General features: G+C 36.2%; 1 protein-coding gene across 1 annotated transcript in view; it reads right to left on the bottom strand.

The window, feature by feature from the left end:
- LOC136799704 (calponin homology domain-containing protein DDB_G0272472-like) overlaps window positions 1–24,848 on the bottom strand; it is a 32,131-nt gene that overhangs the window by 6,034 nt on the left and 1,249 nt on the right. The window contains exons 2-12 of the mRNA XM_067056419.1: window positions 22,402–22,467; window positions 21,582–21,746; window positions 20,544–20,735; window positions 19,330–19,498; window positions 14,066–14,308; window positions 11,809–12,365; window positions 10,734–10,875; window positions 3,873–4,018; window positions 3,181–3,409; window positions 1,490–1,716; window positions 145–403 (exon numbers count right to left, since the gene is read on the bottom strand). Of these exons, the coding sequence (XP_066912520.1) occupies window positions 145–403; window positions 1,490–1,716; window positions 3,181–3,409; window positions 3,873–4,018; window positions 10,734–10,875; window positions 11,809–12,365; window positions 14,066–14,308; window positions 19,330–19,498; window positions 20,544–20,735; window positions 21,582–21,746; window positions 22,402–22,467 (2,395 nt within the window). The remainder of the gene's footprint in view (window positions 1–144; window positions 404–1,489; window positions 1,717–3,180; window positions 3,410–3,872; window positions 4,019–10,733; window positions 10,876–11,808; window positions 12,366–14,065; window positions 14,309–19,329; window positions 19,499–20,543; window positions 20,736–21,581; window positions 21,747–22,401; window positions 22,468–24,848) is intronic.

The raw sequence follows: 24,848 nt of genomic DNA on the forward strand, positions 1-24,848 counted from the left end.
CCATATCTCAGCCTGGATAAATATATAATATCATGGCGTTCTAAATCTAGAAAAATCATGACTGATGACGCCATGTATAATATGCATTATAGAAAAACGCGTAGAGTTTTACTCTTCCCAAAAATAAGTCTTTGACAAACTAACCTGAATGCAAGATATCGGCTTGGTGGTGTTGAAAGCGATGTGGGCATGCGCTAACAAATGTCTGACGATTGATATCGCGGACCTCCTCACTAGCCAATGATATATCAGAAGATGAGCGACTGTGGGCGTTTGTGGTGCCGCTTTTGGCTGACCCTGTGGATGAGGTTGAGTTTGTAGAGGATTGCAAGGAATCAGGCTGATGGCGTAGTTTTTTGTGATAGTTGTTTTGTTTTCTGCTTGAGCTCTCTTCGTCTGACAACTAGAAGTAAATAGTATTTTTATCTAAATGTTTGAATTCATTTTACTCAAAGTTATCTTTTCAACAAGGTATTCTTTTTGATTTGTTTACCTTTCTAGATAAATGTGTCAATAATTGCTGGCTGTAATTTTTCTGAAACAGGCTAGTCATATAAGATATAACAAGATTTTAATGATCTGAAGGTGAATAAGTTACATCGAAGAAATTCATATTTTTCTAATGACTGTTGAAAACTTTCAATTATTTTCCCGAAAAAAAACTTTACGCCTTCTGTTGAGGATATAGATTTTTTGAAGTATCGAACTCCCTGGACATCCTACTTTATTAGTAAAGATATCCGCCCTTAAAGATATGCTCAACCCCCTGGATATCGTATTTTTTACTTGAAAAGACACTTTACCCCCTGGATATCCGCTCACGTGTAGATATTTAACCACCTGGATATCCACTTTTGAACAAAAATCGTTAACCCCCTGGATATTCGATATCCTCAATCCTCAACAGGGGGGGGGCACGGACTATTTCTGGAAAAGCCTTTAGAAAACGCCTTGAATTGAACTAATCTCTTTATAATACTGCAGGCCTTATTAGCGAGCTCATGTATTTCTTTTGAGGGATAGCGGAGTGATCGAAGCGATTTGGAACAACCCGCAGTTTTGACCCACAGAATCGAGCATTTCACGTTACGTCTGCCATTATGGAAACAAACGTTCGATTTGCGTAAGGGATTTCCTCTACAGATTCGAACGTTTGCTTCCATGATGGCATAAATTACGTAACTTAACAAAACATAAGTAAGTAAGTCTGCGACCGCAGTCGGAGGCGACCCGAAAGGCTCCTCTTTCGATAGCTATCTACCCGAAGGTAGGGGAGGGCGCCACTCTTTCTCCCTGGATTTCTCCACTTACCCTTGATCCTTCTCTTAGTTGCTGAGCATCAAGCAGAGAGGCATCAAGTACCTTTTTGGGAATCTTTGGTATGACCCGGCTGGGGGTTGAACCCACAACCTTGCAAACCGTAGCCGGATGCTCTACCACTGTACTACGGTCGCAAAACATAAAAAACGACAGTACTAAAAAAACTGACCGGAATTTTACTAGGCGTTGCACAAACAAAAGAGACGTGTTCTTCCGTTTCATCTTCTTCAGCAATTTCTTCTTCGATAATCAAATCATTCGATGTTCTTTTCTTCATTGATTTTCGTTTTTCGTGAATCGAACGGCGTCGTTGTTTCAAAGCTTGTTTTAATACCATCATATAGACAGGATCTTCTCGCTGTCTTTTTTGTGTCTTTGGTGAAAGTTTTGATTGTTCTGTAAAGTGAAAGAATTTTAGTAACCTATCATTTTTATGTTTGTTGTAATTTGGGAAGATTATGTTTTGGGGTGATTGTATATATGGCAGGAAAGCTTGATTAGCCGGCCGTTTTGGTCTGTAGACAACAAAATACTTGTATAATGGTCTTCTCCAGAAAAAAATTGAATATGGGGGGGGGGGTGGATGATATAACATTTTGTGAACATTGTGACTTTTGACACCCCCCCCCCGGACAGCAGGTCTACCCCCTGGACACTCAAAATTATCCTCAAACAGAGCAAGTTTACCCCCCGGACAAGGCAAATTTTGTAGATTTTTCAATACCCCCCCCCCCCGACACTATATCCTCCACCCCCATGTACGAACATTTTCTACGAAAGCAAGCGAGGCGACCTTTTTTTCCGATGTATTCTGAGAGCCTATTTCAGCTAGAAATTTTGATCTGTTATGATCAAAGTAATCAGCTAGAAATAATGATGTGTTCTGAAGAGACATGGGTACAATCAAGGTGTTCTTGTTGTCTAGGTAACCCTAGAAAGAGCTTCAGAACACATCTTTTAGGAGACGGGTATAATCAAGAGAAAATTGATGTAATCTTGTTGCCTAGTAGCCCTAAAAATTTTCAGAACACATCCAACCATAAAGTAGTGATAAGTTTAGGGAGACAAATAGTGCGATAAAGGTTTCCTAGAAATAAAAACACATCATTTGTATAAAAAATTGAAAGGTCATAACATTTGGTCTCGTAGAAGATAAGAACACATATTTCTAAAAAATCTCTCCGCCGGCTGCTTCTGTTTCTAGAAGAGCCCAATTTACCCCCCTGGATATTGTGACTTTTGACCCCCGGACAGCAGGTCTAACCCCCAGATAAGCATTAGTTGACCCCCTGGACATTCAAAATTACCCTCAAACAGAGCAAAAGTGCCCCCCCCCCCCTCGGACACTATATCCCTATATATTACCATTTATTGTCTGTAAGAGCCCATCGTTGGAAAACTCTGTCTCAGCTACATAAACTAGAAAATTTAAAAAAAAGTTTTGCTTTTCACGTCAGGCAGATTTTAATATAGTAGATTCCTCAAAACTTACTGTCTAATAAACTGGGCTTAGAAGAATTGAAATTCTTTGTTCAATCAATAGATATTTAATTCCCAAGATGATTGAATAGGTTTTGGAGTTGAAATATTAAGTATACAAGGATATTTTCAACAGTCACTAGGTTATCTAAACGCAAAAAAATCTACGAAGAAGACCTTTTAACTCGTAGATAAATATCATGAGCATTCTCCTTGGATGAGCTGAAAAACCAGCTCAAACTTTTTCAAAAAAGAAGTATACAAACTGCAAGTCATGAAATTTCACATAGGTCATGAATATTTTACTTTATATAGAAATTTGTCTGTTTTTTTTTTGGGACACACTGTATTTTACAGAGTAAAGCTTGATTTCGTACTTACCATAATCACTTGAAGAAGGTGAAACTAAATCTTCGTTTTCTTCTTCTTCTTTTTCCATCATCTCATTTTCAACCAGATTTTCTTCAAACATCACGAAAAGATTCGGACTTGGACATGCCTTAGGATCATCACCCAGTGCTAAGCTGCGACGACGCTCGATCTTTTGCTTGCCGTATTTTTCCAATGTCTTTTTAAGAACTTCACTGTAAACGGGCTCGGTGACTGAGACCTGAGTATAGAAAATTCATTATTTTTGTAGTTTTTAGAGGTAGTGTCCATTAGAAAACAACATGGAGTAAGAAGGGAAGATGAACCAAATCTACTATATCTGGTAATATTATTTCCCCTAATTGACTTTTTAACCAACTTTTTTATGATGTATAGAAACTTTTTAAATGGGATTTTTTTTGGCCAACATATTAAGATTTCGCGGGGAATTATTTCGCGGATGGCACTATGTAGAGTGTAGATAATATTTTCACAAATTTGCGCATTTTACTGCCAAATCATGCATTTTGGTTGTTGAAATACGCATTATTAGCGCTTCTTTGATATCAGCAAATATTAGAAAAAGTATTTTCTTTGACATTTTTTTAGTTTTTCTAAAAATATTTTGCGGGTGACACCCAAATCCGTGGAATCTGCGAAATTCAATCTCCGCGAAGTTTTATAAAAGTATCCTAGACATTTACCTTTTTCTCTCTTGACAGTTTCATGTCTTTAAAACTTTCTTGTTCGTTTTCAGAGACATTTTCAGTTAACTTTTGTTGTAAAATGTTTAAGAATTCACATTTTTGTTCTTCCAATTTCTTTCCTGTTTTACCTTCTTCGTTTGAATCTAAAGAAATATAAAAAATGAAAAATGAAAAAGTGTTAACAAAGCTCAAATTAATTTCGATACTTAACATAAAGGGTTTACATAAACCATAATATGTTATGGTTCACATTGCATCTCAATGAAAAGTTTTTCGCTCCGAAAAGACGGTAGAATAGTAAAGTTACATGTTTTTACAAGTATATAGTCTTTGGTACCTAAACAATGGCTCTATTGTTTAAGAACAAACAGATACTACTACGAGCCTGATATAGGGGTGGACACTTGCTTATTAAAAAAAACTAGCCGGTTTAGCTGTTTGCTGAACGCATTTAAAGTCCTTTGGATGTTGGGAAGGTGGCTTAAACACGATGAAATCAAAATTAAAGAGAAGAATTCTCTTCAAAGTTTGACTCTATCCCTCCCGGGTGACGTATCTTTTAACCATATTTTGAAAAAGATTTTTGTGGTAAAAATGATCAGAAAGCAGAAAAAGGGCGTCATTCCCAAATTACACCATACCGGCGACCAGCGACGTCCGAGACGGCTCTGCAATTAGATTTTTTTTCTCGCTTCGCTCGCGTTATATTTGCCGTAGTTCTTGATGTTTAGGAAAACTTTGATGTCAAGATAAGCGGAGTGAAATAATAGACATGACACGAGATTCGTCGAAAAAAGGCAGCCCGGGGGGGGGGGGTACTTAGGCAAGAGAAGGGTATGGGTATGTGTCGGCCTTAAGGGTGCCTTTTTTGAAACATGGCAGTTTGAAAAATCGGAAAATCAAACTTCAGTCCCACTAAGAATCGGAAAAATAGAAAATTTCAACTTTTTTCCCCCAGAAAGATAGAAATTTGGTCAAATTAGTTCCAAAAAGTGAATTAAAATTCACACAATTTCTAAGGGTCCGAGGGACAGGGCCGAAAGTCAGCTCGCAACCATAGTCCCCCCGGAAGGCAGCTAGGACACGCAGACAAAAAAGCGTGATAGCGCAATTTTATGTTGCTTTTTATAAAATAACTTCGTCATAACAACAATGACTTAGATTTACAGCAAAATAATTATCGACATAGATGTTTAAAGGTCCCTTTTTACGAAGAAAGAACTCTAGTTTTTACCGCCTTTTGAATTTATTTTTAATGTTGCTGTTGTTCTAACAAACTTGTCTTGTGATTCTTATGTTTTATTTTATATTTGTTCTTTTCTTTAACAGATTCTGTTTAAAAGATTTTCTTTTGTTTTGAAAAGAGTTCGAATGTCTCAAATAAAACAAGACGACTTGAAGTCAAAAATTTCGCCTACAATTTGAACTACATGGGAAAAACAAGAAGTAGAGATAAGCTAATCTTAAATCTACTTTACATCTAGCCTTGATGAAACAATTTTACAAGAAGAACGAGGCTTAAAATCGCTAAAAAAATAAGACCAATTTAAGAACTCTTATAAAGTATATGCTTATAAAAAATAAATATGCTCATATTATGCGCCGTCCCTTGTTTACTTTGCAAGAACTAATAACCGAAAGGTATGTCACCGTCTATCAAGAGTTATTGATTTGATTCTTATAGAGTATATGCTTATAAGAAAAATAAATATGCTCATATCGTGCGCCGTCCCTTGTTTACTTTGTAAGAACTAATTACCGAAAGGTATATCACCATCTATCAAGAGTTGTTGATTTGATTCTTATAGAGTATATGCTTATAAGAAAAATAAATATACTCATATTGTGCGCCGTCCCTTGTTTACTTTGTAAGAACTAATTACCGAAAGGTATATCACCATCTATCAAGAGTTATTGATTTGATTCTCATAAAGTAAATGCTTATAAGAAAAATAAATATGCTCATATTGTACGCCAACCCTTGTTTACCTTGTAAGAACTAATTACCGAAGGGTATATCACCGTCTATCAATAGTTATAGATTTGATTCTTATAAAGTATATGCTTATAAGAAAAATAAATATGCTCATATTGTACGCCAACCCTTGTTTACTTCGTAAGAACTAATTACCGAAAGGTATATCATCATCTATCAAGAGTTATTGATTTGATTCTTATAAAGTAAATGCTTATAAGAAAACTAAATATGCTCATATTGTATGCCGTCCCTTGTTTACCTTCTAAGAACTAATTACCGAAAGGTATATCACCGTCTATCAAGAGTTATTGATTTGATTCTTATAAAGTAAATGCCTATAAGAAAAATAAATATGCTCATATTGTGCGCTGTCCCTTGTTTACTATGTATGAACTAATTACCGAAAGATATGTCACCTACCCTGAGTATCAGAGGTTAAGTTTTCAAAAAATATATTAACCTCTGAAGACAAATAATAGAAATTTCATCGCGCATGTGTCAATCTAATCACTGTACAAAAAAAACAAAGATGAAGAGCAAATATTACCATATTAATGTCTAGCAGACTGTATCAGTATGCAGTTTACTATTTACAAATTCCCCAGAAACCTCCAAGTGTAACTGAAATGAGTTTATTTCGAAAGAAATCTTTTATATGATCCCCAAATGTATAACAGGTAATTACTAAACTTTTAATTATGGAAATGTCACTTTAATTGTATCGAAATAATAGACATACTTTATGTTGTGATTCTCTATCACTGACTCTTTTTACAAAGCATTGATGACTTTTTGTAAGTTGTGTTTTCAACGACGGGAATAAAAATATCAACTTTGAACCTCATCCGAGATGTTGGATGGTTGTCATGGTTAATTTTGTCTTCGTTGATTACGCGCTGAATAGAATCTCGATTCGTTGGCACAGCGTCACTATATGATTTTGACCTGTGCTACTCACGGTATATGTCACCGTCTATCAAGAGTTATTGATTTGATTCTTATAAAGTAAATGCTTATAAGAAAAATAAATATGCTCATATTGTATGCCGTCCCTTGCCCACTATGTAAGAAATAATTACCGAAAGGTATATCACCGTCTATCAAGAGTTATTGATTTGATTCTTATAAGATATATGCTTATAAGAAAAATAAATATGCTCATATTGTGCGCTATCCCTTGTTTATTGTAAGGCATACTGGAGAAGTGGGACGTGGGACGGTGGGACGCTCAAGTGGGACGGTAGTGGGACGCTAAGGTGGGACGGTAGTGGGACGCTAAAGTGGGACGGTAGTGGGACGCTAAGGTGGGACGGTAGTGGGACGCTAAGGTGGGACGGTAGTGGGACGCTAAGGTGGGACGGTAGTGGGACGCTAAGGTGGGACGGTAGTGGGACGGTAGTGGGACGCTAAGGTGGGATGGTAGTGGGACGCTAAGGTGGGACGGTAGTGGGACGCTCAGGTGGGATGCTAAGGTGGGACGCTCTCTCGTAAGGCTTTTGTATTTTTGCTTCTCTGATAATTATGTACGAGTAAAAAAGAACTCAATATGAGTAAATGAATACTTTCACAAAACACATATACAAGATCTGTTCTTCAGTTTTCAACCTACACAGGATTTCGGCCAAAATATATATATTGATTTTTTTTAATCATATAGTGGATGCTAAACGAATAATATTCAAATTGGATGTTTGATCGAAAAGCTACCAAGCAATATGCGTGCGAGTCAGAAATAAACACCGGAAAATGTGTAATCAATTTCTGGCTCCTTATCTTCAGGCTCATATTGTCTAATTTATAGAACAATTTTATTATTTTCCAACACTTTCAATCCTTTGCAACTTTGTCTAGGCTAAATCTGGGAAAACCTAATGGCCAGTAAAACTTTTTTACCCCCTTTATAACAGGGGGTAACAACACTATATAACAGGTTTCAATAGGTTTTAGATTCTTCACACTAAGGTTTTTACAAAAGTGGTCCAGCAGCAGCCTGACTATATTTCGAAGAGTTTATATTTATTGAGAATAACAAAGTAATCATTCGAATCAGAGGGGCTTCCCCAGAAACACGATTTTGAATTCGAATGAAAAGAAAACATTCTAATTGTAATAAAGGGCTTTCCCCTCAGCATGAGTGGGACGGCAGTGGGACGTTCAAGTGGGACGCTCTTTTATTAGAATATTGTCTTTTTGTCTTTATAATTATTTAATGAAAAATGTGAAATCAATTTGGTAACATGATGCACAAACAAATGAAAATAAAACCAAAAAACTCAATAAAAATCTAAAAACAACTTTCAACGATGGACACGCGACTTTAAAAATCTTTAGCCTAGTCAACTTCATAAAATTTGATGAAAGAAGTTTTTGGGCGCCACGTGTATGTTTCACCTCACGGGTTTTCCCTTTCACGTGAACAATGTGGATACTTTTATTATTCATGCTGATGGTGTAATAGTAGGGGGAAATTTGTAAAATCGCTCGATTTTTTTAGTCAAAGCACTTGTTATACATTTTTGGAAAGCTAAGGGGTAGGGGAATCAAAATAACTTGGGTGCCAATTTTTTTTCGGACACTTTGGTGTGATTTTCGGACAAATACGACGGTCTCAGACAAAAATCATAGGGTGAAAAATTAATGAAAATTTTAGCTGGAGAAAACGGAGACCTCTTGTATATTTTTGGAAAGCTCTCAAAAAATTAAGATTAGTGATATATTGCGAGTATAAGTGATTTCAGTACCTAACTCGAGATATTGAGCTTCCGAAAGTGCAAAAACTGGACAAAACAGCTGTTTCTGGCTGAAAAACACTGAAAAACACTGTTTTTAAGGATTAATATCTCGAGTTAGGTAAAGAAATCACCTATACTCGCAATATATCACTAATCTTGATTTTTTGAGAGCTTTCCAAAAATATACAACAGGTCTCCGTTTTCTCAAGCTAAAATTTTCATTAATTTTTCACCCTATGATTTTTGCCTGAGACCGTCGTATTTGTCCGAGAATCACACCAAAGTGTCCGAAAAAAAATTGGCACCCAAATTATTTTGATTCCCCTACCCCTTAGCTTTCCAAAAATGTATAACAAGTGCTTTGACTAAAAAAGTCGAGCGACCTCAAAAAAACGAACAAATTTCCCCCTACTATAACCCTTTGTTGTCGATTCGATTTTTTTCCTTTCATTCGAATTTTGAATTCGAAAAGTAAACATCTTGTCTCTGGGGAAATCCCTGTGATTGGAATGTTCATTTTTTATATGATACTCTTTAAAATCAGTTCTCGCAGATTTAGACATTTAGCCTCTAGGCTAAAAAGAGCGTTAGAATTGTTGAAATTGCTCTGTAAATTACACAATTGAATTACACAAAAAGAGCCAAGAGGAGGAGCCAGAAATTGATTTATCTGACTGACTAGCTTTTTGTGTCTTTGTAGCTTCGATCAAATTGATTATGTTATTATTTTATAATCCATTCACTATGAAGAAAGTCAAAAACATTTCGATCGATCTGTGTATTGTTTATAAGTACTTGACCTGTCCCTCTTCACTGTATTATAAAAAGAAAAAGACAAAATACATATAAAAGAGCGTCCCACTACCGTCCCACCTTAGCGTCCCACTACCGTCCCACTTTAGCGTCCCACTACCGTCCCACTTTAGCGTCCCACTACCGTCCCACTTTAGCGTCCCACTACCGTCCCACCTTAGCGTCCCACTACCGTCCCACCTTAGCGTCCCACTACCGTCCCACTTTAGCGTCCCACTACCGTCCCACCTTAGCGTCCCACTACCGTCCCACCTTAGCGTCCCACTACCGTCCCACCTTAGCGTCCCACTACCGTCCCACTTTAGCGTCCCACTACCGTCCCACCTTAGCGTCCCACTACCGTCCCACCTTAGCGTCCCACTACCGTCCCACCTTAGCGTCCCACTACCGTCCCACTTTAGCGTCCCACTACCGTCCCACCTTAGCGTCCCACTACCGTCCCACTTGAGCGTCCCACCTGAGCGTCCCACCTGAGCGTCCCACCGTCCCACGTCCCACTTCTCCAGTATGCCGTCGTTAATTACAAAAAACATAAAACAAAAGAAAAGAAAGAAAAAAAAAGAAAAAAGTCTAATCTATCAATCAAAACAAAGTCTTTATAAAACGGCGCGAATCTGATTCAACACATTTGTGGAGCAAGAAGCAAAAGTCATCTTTTAAAAGAACAAAACATTGATTGCGAAAACGAAAGTGACACACAAAAAACAAACAAACATACATACAGACTACGGCTATTAATATATAGACATGTATGGTATAAGATGGATAACTAACTAAAAATAGATCCAAGGTTTCATTCACCCTAAATTACTGTGACCTAGATTAGAGATACACAGTTGACGCTCTCTAATTCGATTTTCAAGGGGGACCGGATATTCATTGGATAAGGGAGCGTATCAAACGTAGAGCATCGTTTTGTTTTCAATATTATCGAATAATGTACGTATCGAATAGTAGAACGTCAAATTAGAGATTGTCAAATGAATTATAGCCCTTTTCAAAAAAAAATTAAAGTCTTTACTTTTGACCTTGGTGATCTAAGAAGAGAATAAACACTTTGTGTCATTTCAAGTGAGACTACACTTGGAAACAGTTTTGTAACGGTACTTTTACACTTGAAGAAGGAGCCAGCTTGCTAGGGGGTTGAGTGTTGAGAAATATAGAATTTGGGGCAGAGCTGGTAGGTTTCAAATTCTGTTAAAAATCTATGTTATGGGGAAGGTTTTGACCCCTCTTAAATTTCTTTTTTTGAGGGGGTGGATACTTGGTGTCATTTGTAAGTCGAGACTACACTTGGAAACAGTTTTGTAAAGGTACTTTTACACTTGAAGATACCTTCATTTTCATCTAATTCCATTTGTTTTTCATACTCCAAGAAGGTTTCTTTCATCACACGAAAATATAAAGGTTCTTCGTGTTCCGTGATCTTTCTTCGTGCTACATTCTTGGATTTTTCTGTCTCCTCGTTCAATTTTGCCTGGTAGAAAGAAAAATTTTTGGGAAAATTACTTTAAAGAAATTACGCAGATATTCAATAGATATAAGTTGGTTATTGAGATTTATTAGCCCGTGGTGTTTCACCATATGTCTATGGTTTCGCAAAAAAAGTATACTAAATAAATAAGGAAATTTTTAGGAAGAAGTACTGAACCATTCAGCTTGGCTTTTAGGTTAGCTGAATACAGAGCTACCCAGCTTTCTGTGGTTAAAAATTTACCTCAGATATTTTGCTTTGCAAATATTTATCAAATAAGTACCACGGGGTACTTAAGTTCCAAATTTGAGAAAACTTTGGTACTAAAATTTGTGATTTTCTTCATATTTTTGAATCTTTTTCAGAATTTTTCGGGATTTTTCATAGTTTTTCAAAAGAACATTTGATTCTTTTTCATTTTAAGATAATTTCCTGTGTTCATTTATTTTTGCATCGATTCGTAAAGCAGCATTGTTTAAGATCATCAAAAAGCAAAAATCAGCACTTTTGAGAAAAATAAGAAGACAAATTTGTCCTGAGAAGACCTAATTTTGGTGGTCTCTGTACCAAAATGTACCAAAGAATTTTAGTACATTTATTAGACCACTTTTCTTAAATGGGGTGGTGGTATGCAAAAAATCTGCGAAAACCCTTTTAGTACTCATATTTGTCTGAGATTTTAGTACTGACCCCGCCCCGTGATAGCATTGCTCTATTAACTTATCGAGCACACGAGGAGAAGATAAAAACCCTCCAAGAATATTCAGCTTAAAATCTAGCTAGATTTTAGTTTCAATCCGGTGTTTTTGTAAAAACTATGCGCGGGCGTTCTGGATGGGGAAATAACAAGTGGTTTCATTTCCCATCCAGGAGTCTCGTCTCTAGCCATTCGGGCTCGAAACTCAATGATGAAAACCTTCCAAGAATGCTCAGTACCTTAACGTTGTTTAACCTTCTTGACACCATTTGTGGCGATTTGGATAATTGGAGAGCTGCATGTCGAGCGTCATCGGTAATAGAAGTTGGTGAATCTCTCATTTTGTCCTCGGTAATTCTCGGTGACTTTTTTGTTTTTGTATCCAATGCCTCTGAGGAAGAAATTGTAGCTCGACTTTTCGGCGATCCTGAGAACTCGTTTGTTCTTGAACTTGAGTTCGTATTCCCAAATGATCTTTGCGTTGAAGAGTCTCCAAATGATCGTTTCAAATCAGCTTTAACAGTATTTGAGAAGTGATCTTTGGAAGTTAATTTCGTCTTTTTCTTTGATGTTTTTGTTGAGGAGGAACTATCACTTGAAGAATCGGAATCTGAAGAATGCCTTTCTTGGTTTATGTTCTCGTTGAATTTAACTGTGGTTCGTTCTTGTTCTTTAGTAAGATTTTCACCTTTGTCTGTTTCACTGGCTCTGGTAGACGATTTTGGTATAAAGGTCTTTTGACTTTGTTCACCAATAGTTTGATTAATGTCAATTGTCTCAGGCTGGATGTTGGGCTCTGAAAATTAGAATTTTTACTGATATATATGAAATTTAATTTTTGAAAATACATTCAGTTTACAATGTCAGTAAAATGTGTCGACAAAGTGCTCCATACAGAGGGAGGGGTGAGGATCCAGATACCAAACCCAGGGCCGGGGGGTGGTGTCGATTTTTTTTTTCAAATTTCAAAAAGTCAAGTTGGTATCGATACCAAAATGAGGGGGTGGGTCCCCCTTTTTTTGAAAATTAGGGAATCTTTAAGTTGGTATCGATACCAAAATGAGGGTGTGGGTCCTCCTTTTTTCTAGTTTTTGCTGAATTTGAAATTGGTATCTGACTTAAAATGTTGTATAATGTAAGTATAAAAACTTATTTGAATCGTTTACACTATACCCTGATTCCATATAAAAGCATTCTTCATTCTATAATTGAAATTAAATTTTTATTTAACTTTTGCTGCTCTCAATCCTTTCAATCAACCAAAATTCATTCAAAACTAGAGTTGAACAAACTGAAACTTTTTTAGTCGTGATAAAGATTTTCTTTACATAACGTTCATCATTATAGGCTATGTTACAAAGACTCTAGGCGTGCCTAATACAATAAGTTTTTTATCTAGTCTAGTTTATCGACTAGTTTTATAAATTTGATACATTTCGCCAATTTAGTTCAAGAAACTTAATTTACGTTGTGTTAGAATGAGAAAAACTTGTTTTCATTTTCAGGAGTCTAAAGTGTGGTACATAATATATAATATAAGTGATTAATAAGAGGAATGTTCTTTGAATAAAAACATCCACAGCTTTTGTGTAGCGTCCCTTGTATGCAGTATCTTATGCATATTTATATAACTCCCGGGGTGGGTACTAGGGTTGCGAGCTGACGGGGGGGGGGGGTGTCGCCCGACTTTCGAACTTTGGACCCTTTGGAGAAAACTAAGGACAATTTTGGGAATTTTACGACCCTTAGCGGGACAAATTGGACCAATTTTAACCAAAATTCGATCTTTCAGGGGGTAAAAAGTTGAAATTTTTCTATTTTTCCGACCCTTAGTGGGACTGAGATTTGATTATCTGATTTTTCCGACCCTTAGCGGGACTTTGGAAATTCAAAAAAGGTACCCTTAAGGGCGGCACATACCGTACCCTCCATTTGCCTAAGTACCCCCCCCCCCCCCGGATATAACTTCTTGCATTTTTACTGATTGCCAATTTAGGGAGGGGGTGGGTCCCCCTTTTTCAGAAAAATCGAGATTTTCAAGTTCGTATCGATACCAATTTAGGGGGGTGGGTCCCCCCTTTTTTTAGAAAATTGGGGTTTTCAAGTTGGTATTGATAGCTTTTGGGCCCTGGGTTGGTATCCTGGACCCTGACCCCCCTGCTCCATATATTAAAACGTAGAGCCAAGTATCAATTCAAAATTTCTTTTAAAAACATCAAAACCATTACAGTCTGTTAGAGTTGGTTTTTAAAGATCTCTAATAAAATAGTTAGTAAATTTATTACATGTGACCTTATGCTGTTAAAACATCCCTAGAATAGCAAACTACCTTATTACACGAATATTACTAGTCATACCCAGCTGGTACACAACGTTGTTTCAACGTTACAACGTTTATCTAATGTTCATAACGTCCATATAACGTTAGACGAACGTCGAAACAAAGTTGTGTGCCAGCTGGGAACATTAACAGGCGGTGGGACCTTCGAGTAATACCTTCAAACTCTATGGTCACAAATTTTTCCTCTTGAATGTCTTCATTGATGATTGATTTTGGATGCGGACTATCTCGATTCGTATATTGTTCTATCTCATCACTTGTGGTCCCACTTCTTAAGTTCTTTGTTTTGATTTGAACTGAGCTGTTTAATTGGTTGTTTTCTGAGTCTTCAGACAGTAGATTTTTGTTGTTATTGCCTTTTTGCTGTGATCTCTGCTCGCTTGTATCTTTGAAACGCACTATGAAATATGTATGAAACAAAATATGGTAGTACCTAGTTCACACTACAGACAGCACCGCTGGGGAATTCATAGGGTATGTGTGAACCGGCGCTTAAAAGGAAAAAATAGCTAACCTTTGCAAACCACAGGTAAAAAAAGTGACCCTTACGGAGACAATTTTCGAAATATTTTCTAACCTCAGAGAAATCTTTTTTGGCATATCTAAAAGGGAAAAATTCAGACCAATTCAGATCAGGTCAAACCACGACCCATACCGTCCCTCATATCCAGCACCAATTTTTGCCTAAATAATAGGGGTTCACAGAAGGATTCTGTTCACCCTCTCCATCAAAATGGTTTCTTTTATTTAAGAAAGTAGAGGTCTGTAAAGTAGACATGACCTGACACAAAGCAGACAAAACGCAAAGTAGAGTTTTTGGATGAATAAATCTTCCGTTCAAATATTAGTTACAGTAATACAAAAACTTTAAGATTTCTGTACACGGTTTTTATAAGAATAAACTATATAAGAACATGAGGCTTTGATGGCCAAAATGTCAAGAACAAGTTGAGAGCATTTCAAGACTTTGCGAACTCTAAAACACCCGTTTTTTTAGGAATCGACGAAAATACTTTAAAAAATTGTCAAAATAGTAGGGTGAAGTTTGTAAAATCGCTCAATTTTTTTGTCAAAGCACTTTTTATACATTTTTTTAAGGGGTAGGGGTAGGGGAATAACTTAGGTGCCAATTTTTTTTTCGGACACTTTGGTATCATTTTCGGACAAATCTGACGGTCTCTGGCAAAAATTATAGGGTCAAAAATTAATGAAAATTTTAGCTTGAGAAAATAGAGACGTGTTGTATATTTTTGAAAAGCTCTCGAAAAATTAAGATTAGAGATATATTGCGAGTATAGGCGATTTCAGTACCTAACTCGAGATGTTATGCTTCTAAAACTGGACAAAACAGCTGTTTCTGGCTTAAAAAAAGGGTTTTTAAGGGTTAATATCTCGAGTTAAGTACAGAAATCACCTACAATCAAGGTCATAATATTTGAGAAAAGAGGGAAATACACCGGGAAGATTTTGAACCACAAGCGATTTGTAAGTGCTCTAAAGTAGGTTGGAAGGGTAGAGTATTAACTCTGAGTTTTAACATGAGACTTAAGACTTAGGACCTTAGGATCTGAGGATCCAAAAGTTCAAAAATAGTCCAATAAGGCTCAGAATATAGCCTGTAAGTCTGCCAACCCCTTCCGAATTGAAATATTCGATTAAATTAAAGAGATAGCCCAAAATCGACTTTCTCGCCGGAACTTTAAATCTTGAAAAACGTTAAAATAACCAAAATTATCAAAATATTATGACCTTTATTGTATACTTACAATATATCTCTAATCTTAATTTTTTGAGAGCTTTTCCAAAAATTCTCAACTTCAGTTGAGCTAGAATCTGAGAATGTCTGTGTGTGTGTCTGTGTGTCTGTGTGTCTGTCACCAAAACTTTGGGGCAGGCTGGAGACTTCAAAAATGGTCCGATTGGGTTGAAATTTTGCACACTTGATCCTTGGGCAAATCCCTGGGGTTGTTTTTTTCATTTTTTCAAAATTTTAATTTTTGGGGCCTGGGGACAAGTTTTTCGCCAAAACGAGGCTAAAACTTTGGGGCAGGCTGGAGACTTCAAAAATGGTCCGATTGGGTTGAAATTTTGCACACTTGATCCTTGGGCAAATCCCTGGGGGTGTTTTTTTCATTTTTTCAAAATTTTAATTTTTGGGGCCTGGGGACGAGTTTTTCGCCAAAACGAGGCTAAAACTTGGGGCAGGCTGGAGACTTCAAAAATGGTCCGATTTGGCTGAAATTTTGCGCACTTGATCCTTGGGCAAATCCCTGGGGGTGTTTTTTTCATTTTTTCAAAATTTTAATTTTTGGGGCCTGGGGACGAGTTTTTCGCCAAAACGAGGCTAAAACTTTGGGGCAGGCTGGAGACTTCAAAAATGGTCCGATTTGGCTGAAATTTTGCGCACTTGATCCTTGGGGAAATCCCTGGGGGTGTTTTTTTCATTTTTTCAAAATTTTAATTTTTGGGGCCTGGGGACAAGTTTTTCGCCAAAACGAGGCTAAAACTTTGGGGCAGGCTGGAGACTTCAAAAATGGTCCGATTGGGCTGAAATTTTGCACACTTGATCCTTGGGCAAATCCCTAGGGGTGTTTTTTTCATTTTTTCAAAATTTTGATTTTTGGGGCCTGGGGACGAGTTTTTCGTCAAAACGAGGCTAAAACCCAAAATGCTATAATTTTTCTTAAGCCATTAAGTTTACAATTGGGCCTACGGATGATTTCAAAGATACTGAAGTTGAGCCAGTGCGGTTAGCACGTTCGATATACAACAGATATCTATTTTCTCAAGCTAAAATTTTCATTAATTTTTGACCTTATAATTTTTGCCTGAGACCGTCATATTTGTCCGAAAATCACACCAAAGTGTCCGAAAAAAATTGACACCCAATTTATTTTGATTCCCCTACCCCTTAGCTTTCCAAAAAGTGCTTTGACTAAAAAATCGAGCGACCTCAAAACAACGAACAAATTTCCCCCTACTAAAATAGAAAAACATAGAACTTAAAAAGTGTAGAATATCCGAATCCGAAGGTTTCGAAAATTTTGGACGTGTAAAAACGTGTAATTAAGAATTTACAAGAATAAGAAAAATAACAGAGTTATCGTTATCATTGAACATTTCCTCTGGTACGTCTCCTTGGTACCATTCCTCATATTGATCGGTTTGATCATACTTTTCCATTTCCATACATTGAGCAATATCCTTGGGATGAAGTATAATTATTGTTGCAGTCTGCCATAGTTCCTTGTCTAAACCCTTCACAATGAGTTCATTTGAACTTTCCGTATAGTTGCATCCTACTCTTTTTGATATCAAAGACAAAAATTTTTCATATTCTCCATAATGTTTTTTGACAAAATGAAAGTGGTTTTTAGAAGAATAAACTTCTTTATTTTTCATTTTACAAGCCAAACTTTCATACCATACTGCATACGACTCATATAGATTGGACTGATTGTCACCATTATGGAAATATTGTTTAAATCCCCAGGCAAGTCGCTCTTTAACAGTAATGAACCGAGTGCAGTAGACGTTGTCAGCTACATTGCTCTTTTCATTTAGAGTAACTTTTTCAGATTCATCCTTTCTTGTTTTTAACTCTAAAATTTCCAACTTATGCTTGAGAATTTCATTTTCATTTCTCAATTCAAGGACCTCCATATTTTTCTCCAATCCCAAAATTTTGATTTCTTTCCGATGCTCTTCTTTAAGCTTTTCAAGCATGTTTTGGTTTCTATCTGTTTCAGAGTGATTCATTTTTGGGTCGACTTTTGATGTGAAAAAATCTTTCAGTTATACTGAAATAAGCGTTATTACAGTAAAACTACTTCAAAATCAGTTTGATATGTTTTTAGTGCTCTAAATACATCAGCTTTTAACAGCCCTCCAAATAACACTCCCATATACTTCTTATGTTGTTTCAAAATAATCTCACTTTTTTATATCGGAATAGTTACTTAGGAACAATATCAACAATTCCATACTTGCAAGTAAATATCAAATAATAGAATAGTAAATATAGAATGTCCTGAAAAAATGTCCAGTGTTATAACTTTTTTTACGGGACACGCACCCTGTAATCAGAAATATAATTTTTTTCTCTAAAAATCTTATCTCTTTTTTTGGAGATTTTTATCTTTATTCAAATTCAAACACTCATGATTATGATGACCTAAGTTAATGAAGGGTTTTGCAAGTTTCGAAAGAAGGAGAAGTCGTTTATTGATAGCACTTTGCAAAAAGTTTCCCCGTGGTTTACGCAATGGCGTGATTAGAAAACTCGATTTTTTGACTTGATGACGTGATAAAGATTTGAGTGTAAAATGTGAAAGGAATAAAATTTGACGCATGATGCGGAATTTGCGCTTTTTTTACGTGATGAAAATTTAAAGTTTTATTTTTACGTAAATGTTCCCGTTTCACATCAGACACATGTTTCATATCAGGACAGTGTCCTATTGTTATATTGTGCTGATATAAGCAAAAAAAATGTTTTTCTTTCCCTCTTTCGACCAATCTTGCTCCACATCCGTGTCATTTCAATGTGAAAAAGCTTGTAAATTAAAGTTGATGAGTAAGCAAACGATGTCACTATTATTTAAAAACAAAACCTTCAGCTTCTGTGCGTTTTTTTTTTTTTAGGTTCGACTAATTTACCGCGTGCAAAAAAAATGCCGACATGAGCAGCTACAGAGTTTGCCATCACTTTTTGTTTTATTTTCTAAAAAATATCAGACAGATAAGTGATATTTGTTTACTTTGAGCTGAAAAATGAAAAACATCTCTCAAAAATATTTTGATTATTCGACTCTCCCGACATTTTTGAACATTCGCCGACGTCGGCACGAAAAGGGTTAACAAAAGTTCAAATCGGTTGATCCTCCTGAGTATTTTCATCTCAAAGTTCAGGATACAGGAAGCGACTTCATTTTATAGTTTTAATAAAAAGATTAGAAATTTTGAAACTAAATTGATAATAGTCCCCCATAATCCGGGGGGGGGGTACTAGGGTAAGATGGGTTACGTGGATGCTCCGATGGTCAGGGTACCTTTATTAACCTCCACAAGTCCCAGGTAGGGTTGCAAAAACACCAAAATAGAAAAATCAGTCCCACGTAGGGTCCATTTTTCGAACCTCAGCGGAGCACCCCCATCGGTCGACAAGGGTAGTACCCCGGGCCCACAATACACTTGACTCTCTTTAATTCGATCTTTAAAGAACAAAAATTATTTTTGAATTGAAGAAAGATCGATTTACAGAGAGTATTTTATACAAAATTTTAGCTGAGGGTACCAATATTTTAGTTCGAATTATAGAAAGATTTGAGGTTCGAATTAGAGAGAGTTGACTGAATTTTATTAAAGATGAAATGAAGTTGCTTCGGAATATAAACTTCTTAACAAGAGTTCACCTTACCTGTTGTAGAACTAGAAGGTTTTGCTTTGAATGTTTTACCGGAACCGATGTTAAGGTTTTGTTGTTTATTCAATGTAGTAGCTTCTATGAATTGTGCTGTTGTGTAATTTTCAACGTGGTTGTTGTGAGCCTCGGTCTCGTTCTGGTTATCTTTATCTGACGTAGATACCTAGTGAAGACGGTACACATTTCTTTTATAACTATAAGCAACATTTTGGCTCAGGGCTGGGGTTACTAAGCATTCTAGCTCATTTTATGAAAAATTTACTTTGACAACCACTGATATTAGACCATATTTGGGCTTATTAGATTAAGGGCTAGCGTTAGCCATGGTTATATTATCTAGAAAGCTTTTACTTTACAAGATAATGAAAAAATCGGCTAATTTGAGCCCTCAAGACTTAGCAACCAGTGATAAAATCGGCTAATTTGAACCCCGGCAGAACGTTCTTATTGTCACTTTAAAACGAAAAAAGAGGTTGAGTGCAGGGCTGGCGTTATTTAGCACTCAAGATCATTTTATGAAAACTTTGCTTTGACAACCACTGATATTAGTTACACGGTCTTCTTGAGGTGGGATATGGGTTATATACAGGGTCAGTAAAAGCCGTATTGGTGACGAGGCTTGCAGAGGTCATGTACCAGCCGCTGAAAATGAGATTTTGCTAAGCAAACTGAGCCTCGACCCGATTTTCCCATTTGCTTATAAAAAAAAGAGTGTAACAGTCAAACACCCCTGTCTCACAACCCCGGTTGGACTTCTTTCATCAGAGGGGATAAAAATTTCTATCGATATCTCGATGGGGATAAAAATTCTATAATTTCAATTTGAATTAAATGAAAAAGAAAACAAAGTGAATTTTCTGGTTGGGCTGATATTTTAAGATCTTATACCCACTAGGGTCAGAATTTTGGTCAATTTTCCATTTGTGACACTGGGGTATAGTCATGTACCAAATAAATTATAAAATGATTAGGCTAGAACTCAGTCCTTCTGGCTTAACTTTTCCATACAATAAGTGTTTTTTATAATGACAGTAGTAAATTATTAAAAAAATTGTTATATGGCATGTCTCAAAAACATGAAAATAACATAGCACTTTTTTGCAAAATTTCGTATTTTGCTGATTTCTGCTGACGATAGCAAAATATTTCGAAAACATTTCTTTGCAAAATTGTAACTTACCTGAGGTGGAATTCAGTACGAAACCTACCTCTAAATGCTGAACAGTTACAAATTTATCGCTTGGTCGATTACTACCAATGACTGACGTGGCAAAATTTGTCGTTATATCTTCTCGTTCAATAAGAGAAGGTAACGAAAACCGACGACTGTTTGACCGGCTCCTTGTCGTGTATCTCGGTGTTTCTCTCGTGTTTGTAAGATAGTTATTGTTAATCTGGGTCTGTAAAGAACGAGAAATTGAAAATGAAGAGTCCATTCGCTTTGAGTTTCCACGCTGTTTGCTACCATATGGAAACCATGTCAGGAAAATTAGAGCTATTACCTTGTAAGTGGTTTCTACGTGATAGTTCAGGCTTATTTAAAGCAAACTTAGCTGGCACACAACGTTGTTTCAACGTTCATCTAATGTTATATGGACGTTGTGAACGTTAAATAAACGTTGAAACAACGTTGTGTGCCAGCTGCAAATGGACTTTAAACCCATAGGTTACTCGTTGCAGAAAAGTCTTGCTTGGTTAATAGCATTGTGAAAACGAGAGATGTTTTCACACCCCCTCACAGACACAGTGGGACCCCTCCTACTAGGAAATAGGCTAAAGAATCATTCTCAGTGGAAAACTATACTCCAATTTTCGTCCCCACTAAAATAACACTAAAATAATCAAATATGTAAATGTGAGAGGGGGTTGTCATCAAAGACTTTCGATTCTATAATCAAATGGGCTAATAGAGGTGTTTCCAGTCTCTTTAGAACGTCTATATTGAAGTTTATTTTAGAGAAAAGCTTATGTATTACGGATTATGGTTCATCTAAATAATAAACTGCCATTTGGTTTGTACCAGTAACCTAGAAATCTAAGCTAGTTTGATTCAGTCACTAAGATAAACCTGATGGTAAGTTGTGACTGAATAAGTATTCTAGGGCAACTTAAAATCCGTAAATATAAAAAATCTTTAAAGTGCCGAAAACGCTGTATTATCATTAGCCGTGTGTCCTAGCCTTGTGAATACGGGCTTAGTTAACTAGGCTATGTACCAGCGTGGTCAGTTCCCCGAAGAAACTTACCTCAAAATGTTGCAGGAATACAGCAAAAGCACCAAAAAATTCTTCCACAACTTCAATGGTATGTGGTTCTTCAAAGACTTCAATGAAATCTTTAAAGTCACATTGCATACGAGAATATGATGTCAATAGCTCGTGGAATGAATGATGTGATTCGTTCAAAAATTGCTGAGTCAGAATTATTTCAAAGTTAAGGAAAATACTACAAAATCCAATGTCGTACCCAGAGTGACTTGGACCTATTTTTTGATTTTGCTGAAGGAGAGCTTTCTTGAGCCGCTATCATAATCATAGAAAAGTATAAAGGCACTAGCTTCGAATTTATACAAAATCTATACTCGGAGTAGTCTGAATCGCAGACCTCTACAAAACCGCAGGTAGTATAGTATATCTATAAGAAGCACGAATTCGTTAGAGGTGCAAGCAGCCTATACTCGGGGGAGGTATAACAGTCTTTTGTTGTGTTTTTTTTAATATTTCTATATCTAATTCATGTGAATTCCTTGTGAATTCTTTCGAATCTCTCCTGTATGATTTTAAGAAATTTTAGCTTTTCCGTACAAGTTCGATTTAGGGATGAACCAACTTATTCTTTCTTTAAAAGTGTCTTTAAAATAACGGCCGAAGAGCTAAATGGGAATTTTTTGGACGTATAGATAATATACAAATTATCTGAAAAATATTTGAATAGTGATAGAAAAATAAATTTAAAAAAAACTGGAGTTACATTGTACATTGATTTCTTTGAGATCCCATTGCATGCGAATTTAGTTTTTGCTTTGTGCCCTAATTTCTTTAGTCATTTACATTACTGAAAAGATACATTGACGACAAAACTAAATCGATCTCTCTGTTGTTGTTTGTGTTCTGATGAATCTTCGTCCAAATTCTAAAAGCAATCAGAAAATATTCCTGAGCTACTTCCGATTGAACTCCGACCCAACTTAACAACCGGTTATCAAATATTGTCCTTCGGTCCAGGCGGGTAGGGGGTACTTAGGCAAAATGGATACCGGGAATCAAAGGGGTACAAAAATAATAAAACAGCAATTGACTCTTTGAAAGGGTCTGAAAATTACGAAATATCAAAAATCGACTCCCTCTAAGGGTCATAAATTTTCGGAATTTGGATTAAAGAATAAAAATCTTGACTGAAAATTAGGAAAATCACTGCAAAATTCAATTTCATCTCGCAAACTTGATAATTACTCTCAAACTCTGATGATGAAAAGTGTTTTAAATATTTATAGTCCGCCTAGTTTAAGAAATGGTCGGTCCCCAAAGCTAATTCCTGGTCAATTTTTCATACTGGGCCCAAATTTAGGGGGTACTTTTCACCCTTTGTAAGGATTTGTTAAGGAAAATATTTTTCCATGTATGATATAATTTGCTATATCTCATGAATAAATTGACCAATTGCTTTGAAAATTTGCCAAAAGTTTCAAGATAGATTGTTGATCAACATTGGCAAAAAGGTTTTCCGAAAAATTATTTTTGGGGGTTTACCTGGGGGGAAATAGGGAAAATTTGGGTATTTTCACTGAATTTTGACACTTTATAAGACTGGGACCTACCAAAACAACTTTTAATGAGGCACAAACTTTGTGTTATAATAAAATTTGATACGATACACCAGAAAAATTTCTTACCAACTGTATTTCGTATCATTTTAGACGCTTCAGGGGGGTAAAAATGCCCATTTTATTGAATTTTTACATAAGTTGTGCAATTTTCACTGCTTATCTCGCTTAAAATATCTTCGAAAATAGTTTTAACTTCATCTTTGTGTAATATACACTAGAAAATTACAATGCTGACTTGAAACTCTCACATAAAATAAAATTGCCAATTTTAGACGATTTTTATCGTTTTTATTAATTTTTGGGCCCATTTGACCCATAGAACAGTATAGTATTAAGGTGTACAAAGTTTGAATTCTAACTACTGGAAACATGGATATTTTTGGTAGGCAATAGAGGAAAGCAATTTGTGGTTTTCAATGTCCGTCATCAGGGTTACAGGTGGTAAATCAGGGGGTAAATATGTCAATTTCTATTTCGCAGTCGCCTGAGTTTGGATGTTTTTCTTGAGAAGGTTCCCCAAAAACCTAAATTTTTAGGATGGAAACCAGCTCTAACAAACATTAAATTACCAGTCAATCATTTCTTAGTCCTTTTGATTACAGCTGCGCAACATTTCGATGCTTTTAACTGAAGATATGGCTGCGTAGTTACAGTGACTTAGTGTAACTTTGTTAGCTTTTGCTCTGAAATTTCTTGTATTGCTTCTCAGGACTCCCGAAATGGTCCCTACTAACATTTTTTAAGTACAATTATTATCAAGAGTCTGGATAAATAATTCCTAGAAGGCGTAGAAATAAAAGTGATATTTTGCGGGTTAAGGGGGATACAGCCTGCCTGACGAAAAAAGCCAAATCATGCTTCGATGAAAGTAGAACTTGATGTCCTCTATAAGGTCATGCTTTGAGTTGACTTCTCTTTTTTCCGCCATTTTACTTTCCTTTTAACAGTAGCTTGTCGCAAAATAAGAAGCTCTACTTAAAAACCGGCAGTAGTGACCGTTTCGGGAAGTAAAAGCTGATAAAATTACGCTAAATCACTGTAACTATGTAGCCATAACTTCAGTTAAAAGCATCGAAATGTTGTGTAGTTGTCTTTAGAAGGACTAAGGAATGATTGACTGGCAATTTAACGTTTGTTAGGGCTGGTTTCCATCCTAAAAATTTAGGTTTTTGAGGAAGCTTCTCAAGAGAAACATCCAAATTCAAGCAACTGCGAAATAGAAATTGACATATTTACCCCTTGATTTGCCAACTGTATCCCCATATATGGTATCCCTGATGCCTGATAATGAAAACCACAGATTGCTTTCCTCTATTTTCTATCAGAAAGTAGAAATGTTTCCAGTAGTTCGAGATCAAATTTCGTACACCTTGATACTGTTTTATGGGTCCAATGAGCCCAAAAAACAATAAAAGTCCACCAAAAAATGGGCAATTTTACCCCCTGGTAATTTTACCCCATTTGCACTCTGAATGTGATAGTTTCAAGTCAGAATTGTAATTTTCCAAATCAAATTAAAACTATTTTTAAAAACATTTTAGGCGAGATAAGCAATGAAAATTGCTCAAATTAGGTAAAATTCAATAAAAATGGGCAATTTTACCCCCTGGTTTCTCCAACTGCACCCTGTATATGAGAGTTTCAAGTCAGCATTGTAATTTTCTAGTGTATGTTACATAAAGATTAA

This window comes from Clytia hemisphaerica, unplaced genomic scaffold (genome assembly GCF_902728285.1).
Source record: "Clytia hemisphaerica strain Z4C2 unplaced genomic scaffold, Clytia hemisphaerica genome assembly, whole genome shotgun sequence".
NCBI classification, from domain to species: Eukaryota; Metazoa; Cnidaria; class Hydrozoa; order Leptothecata; family Clytiidae; genus Clytia; species Clytia hemisphaerica.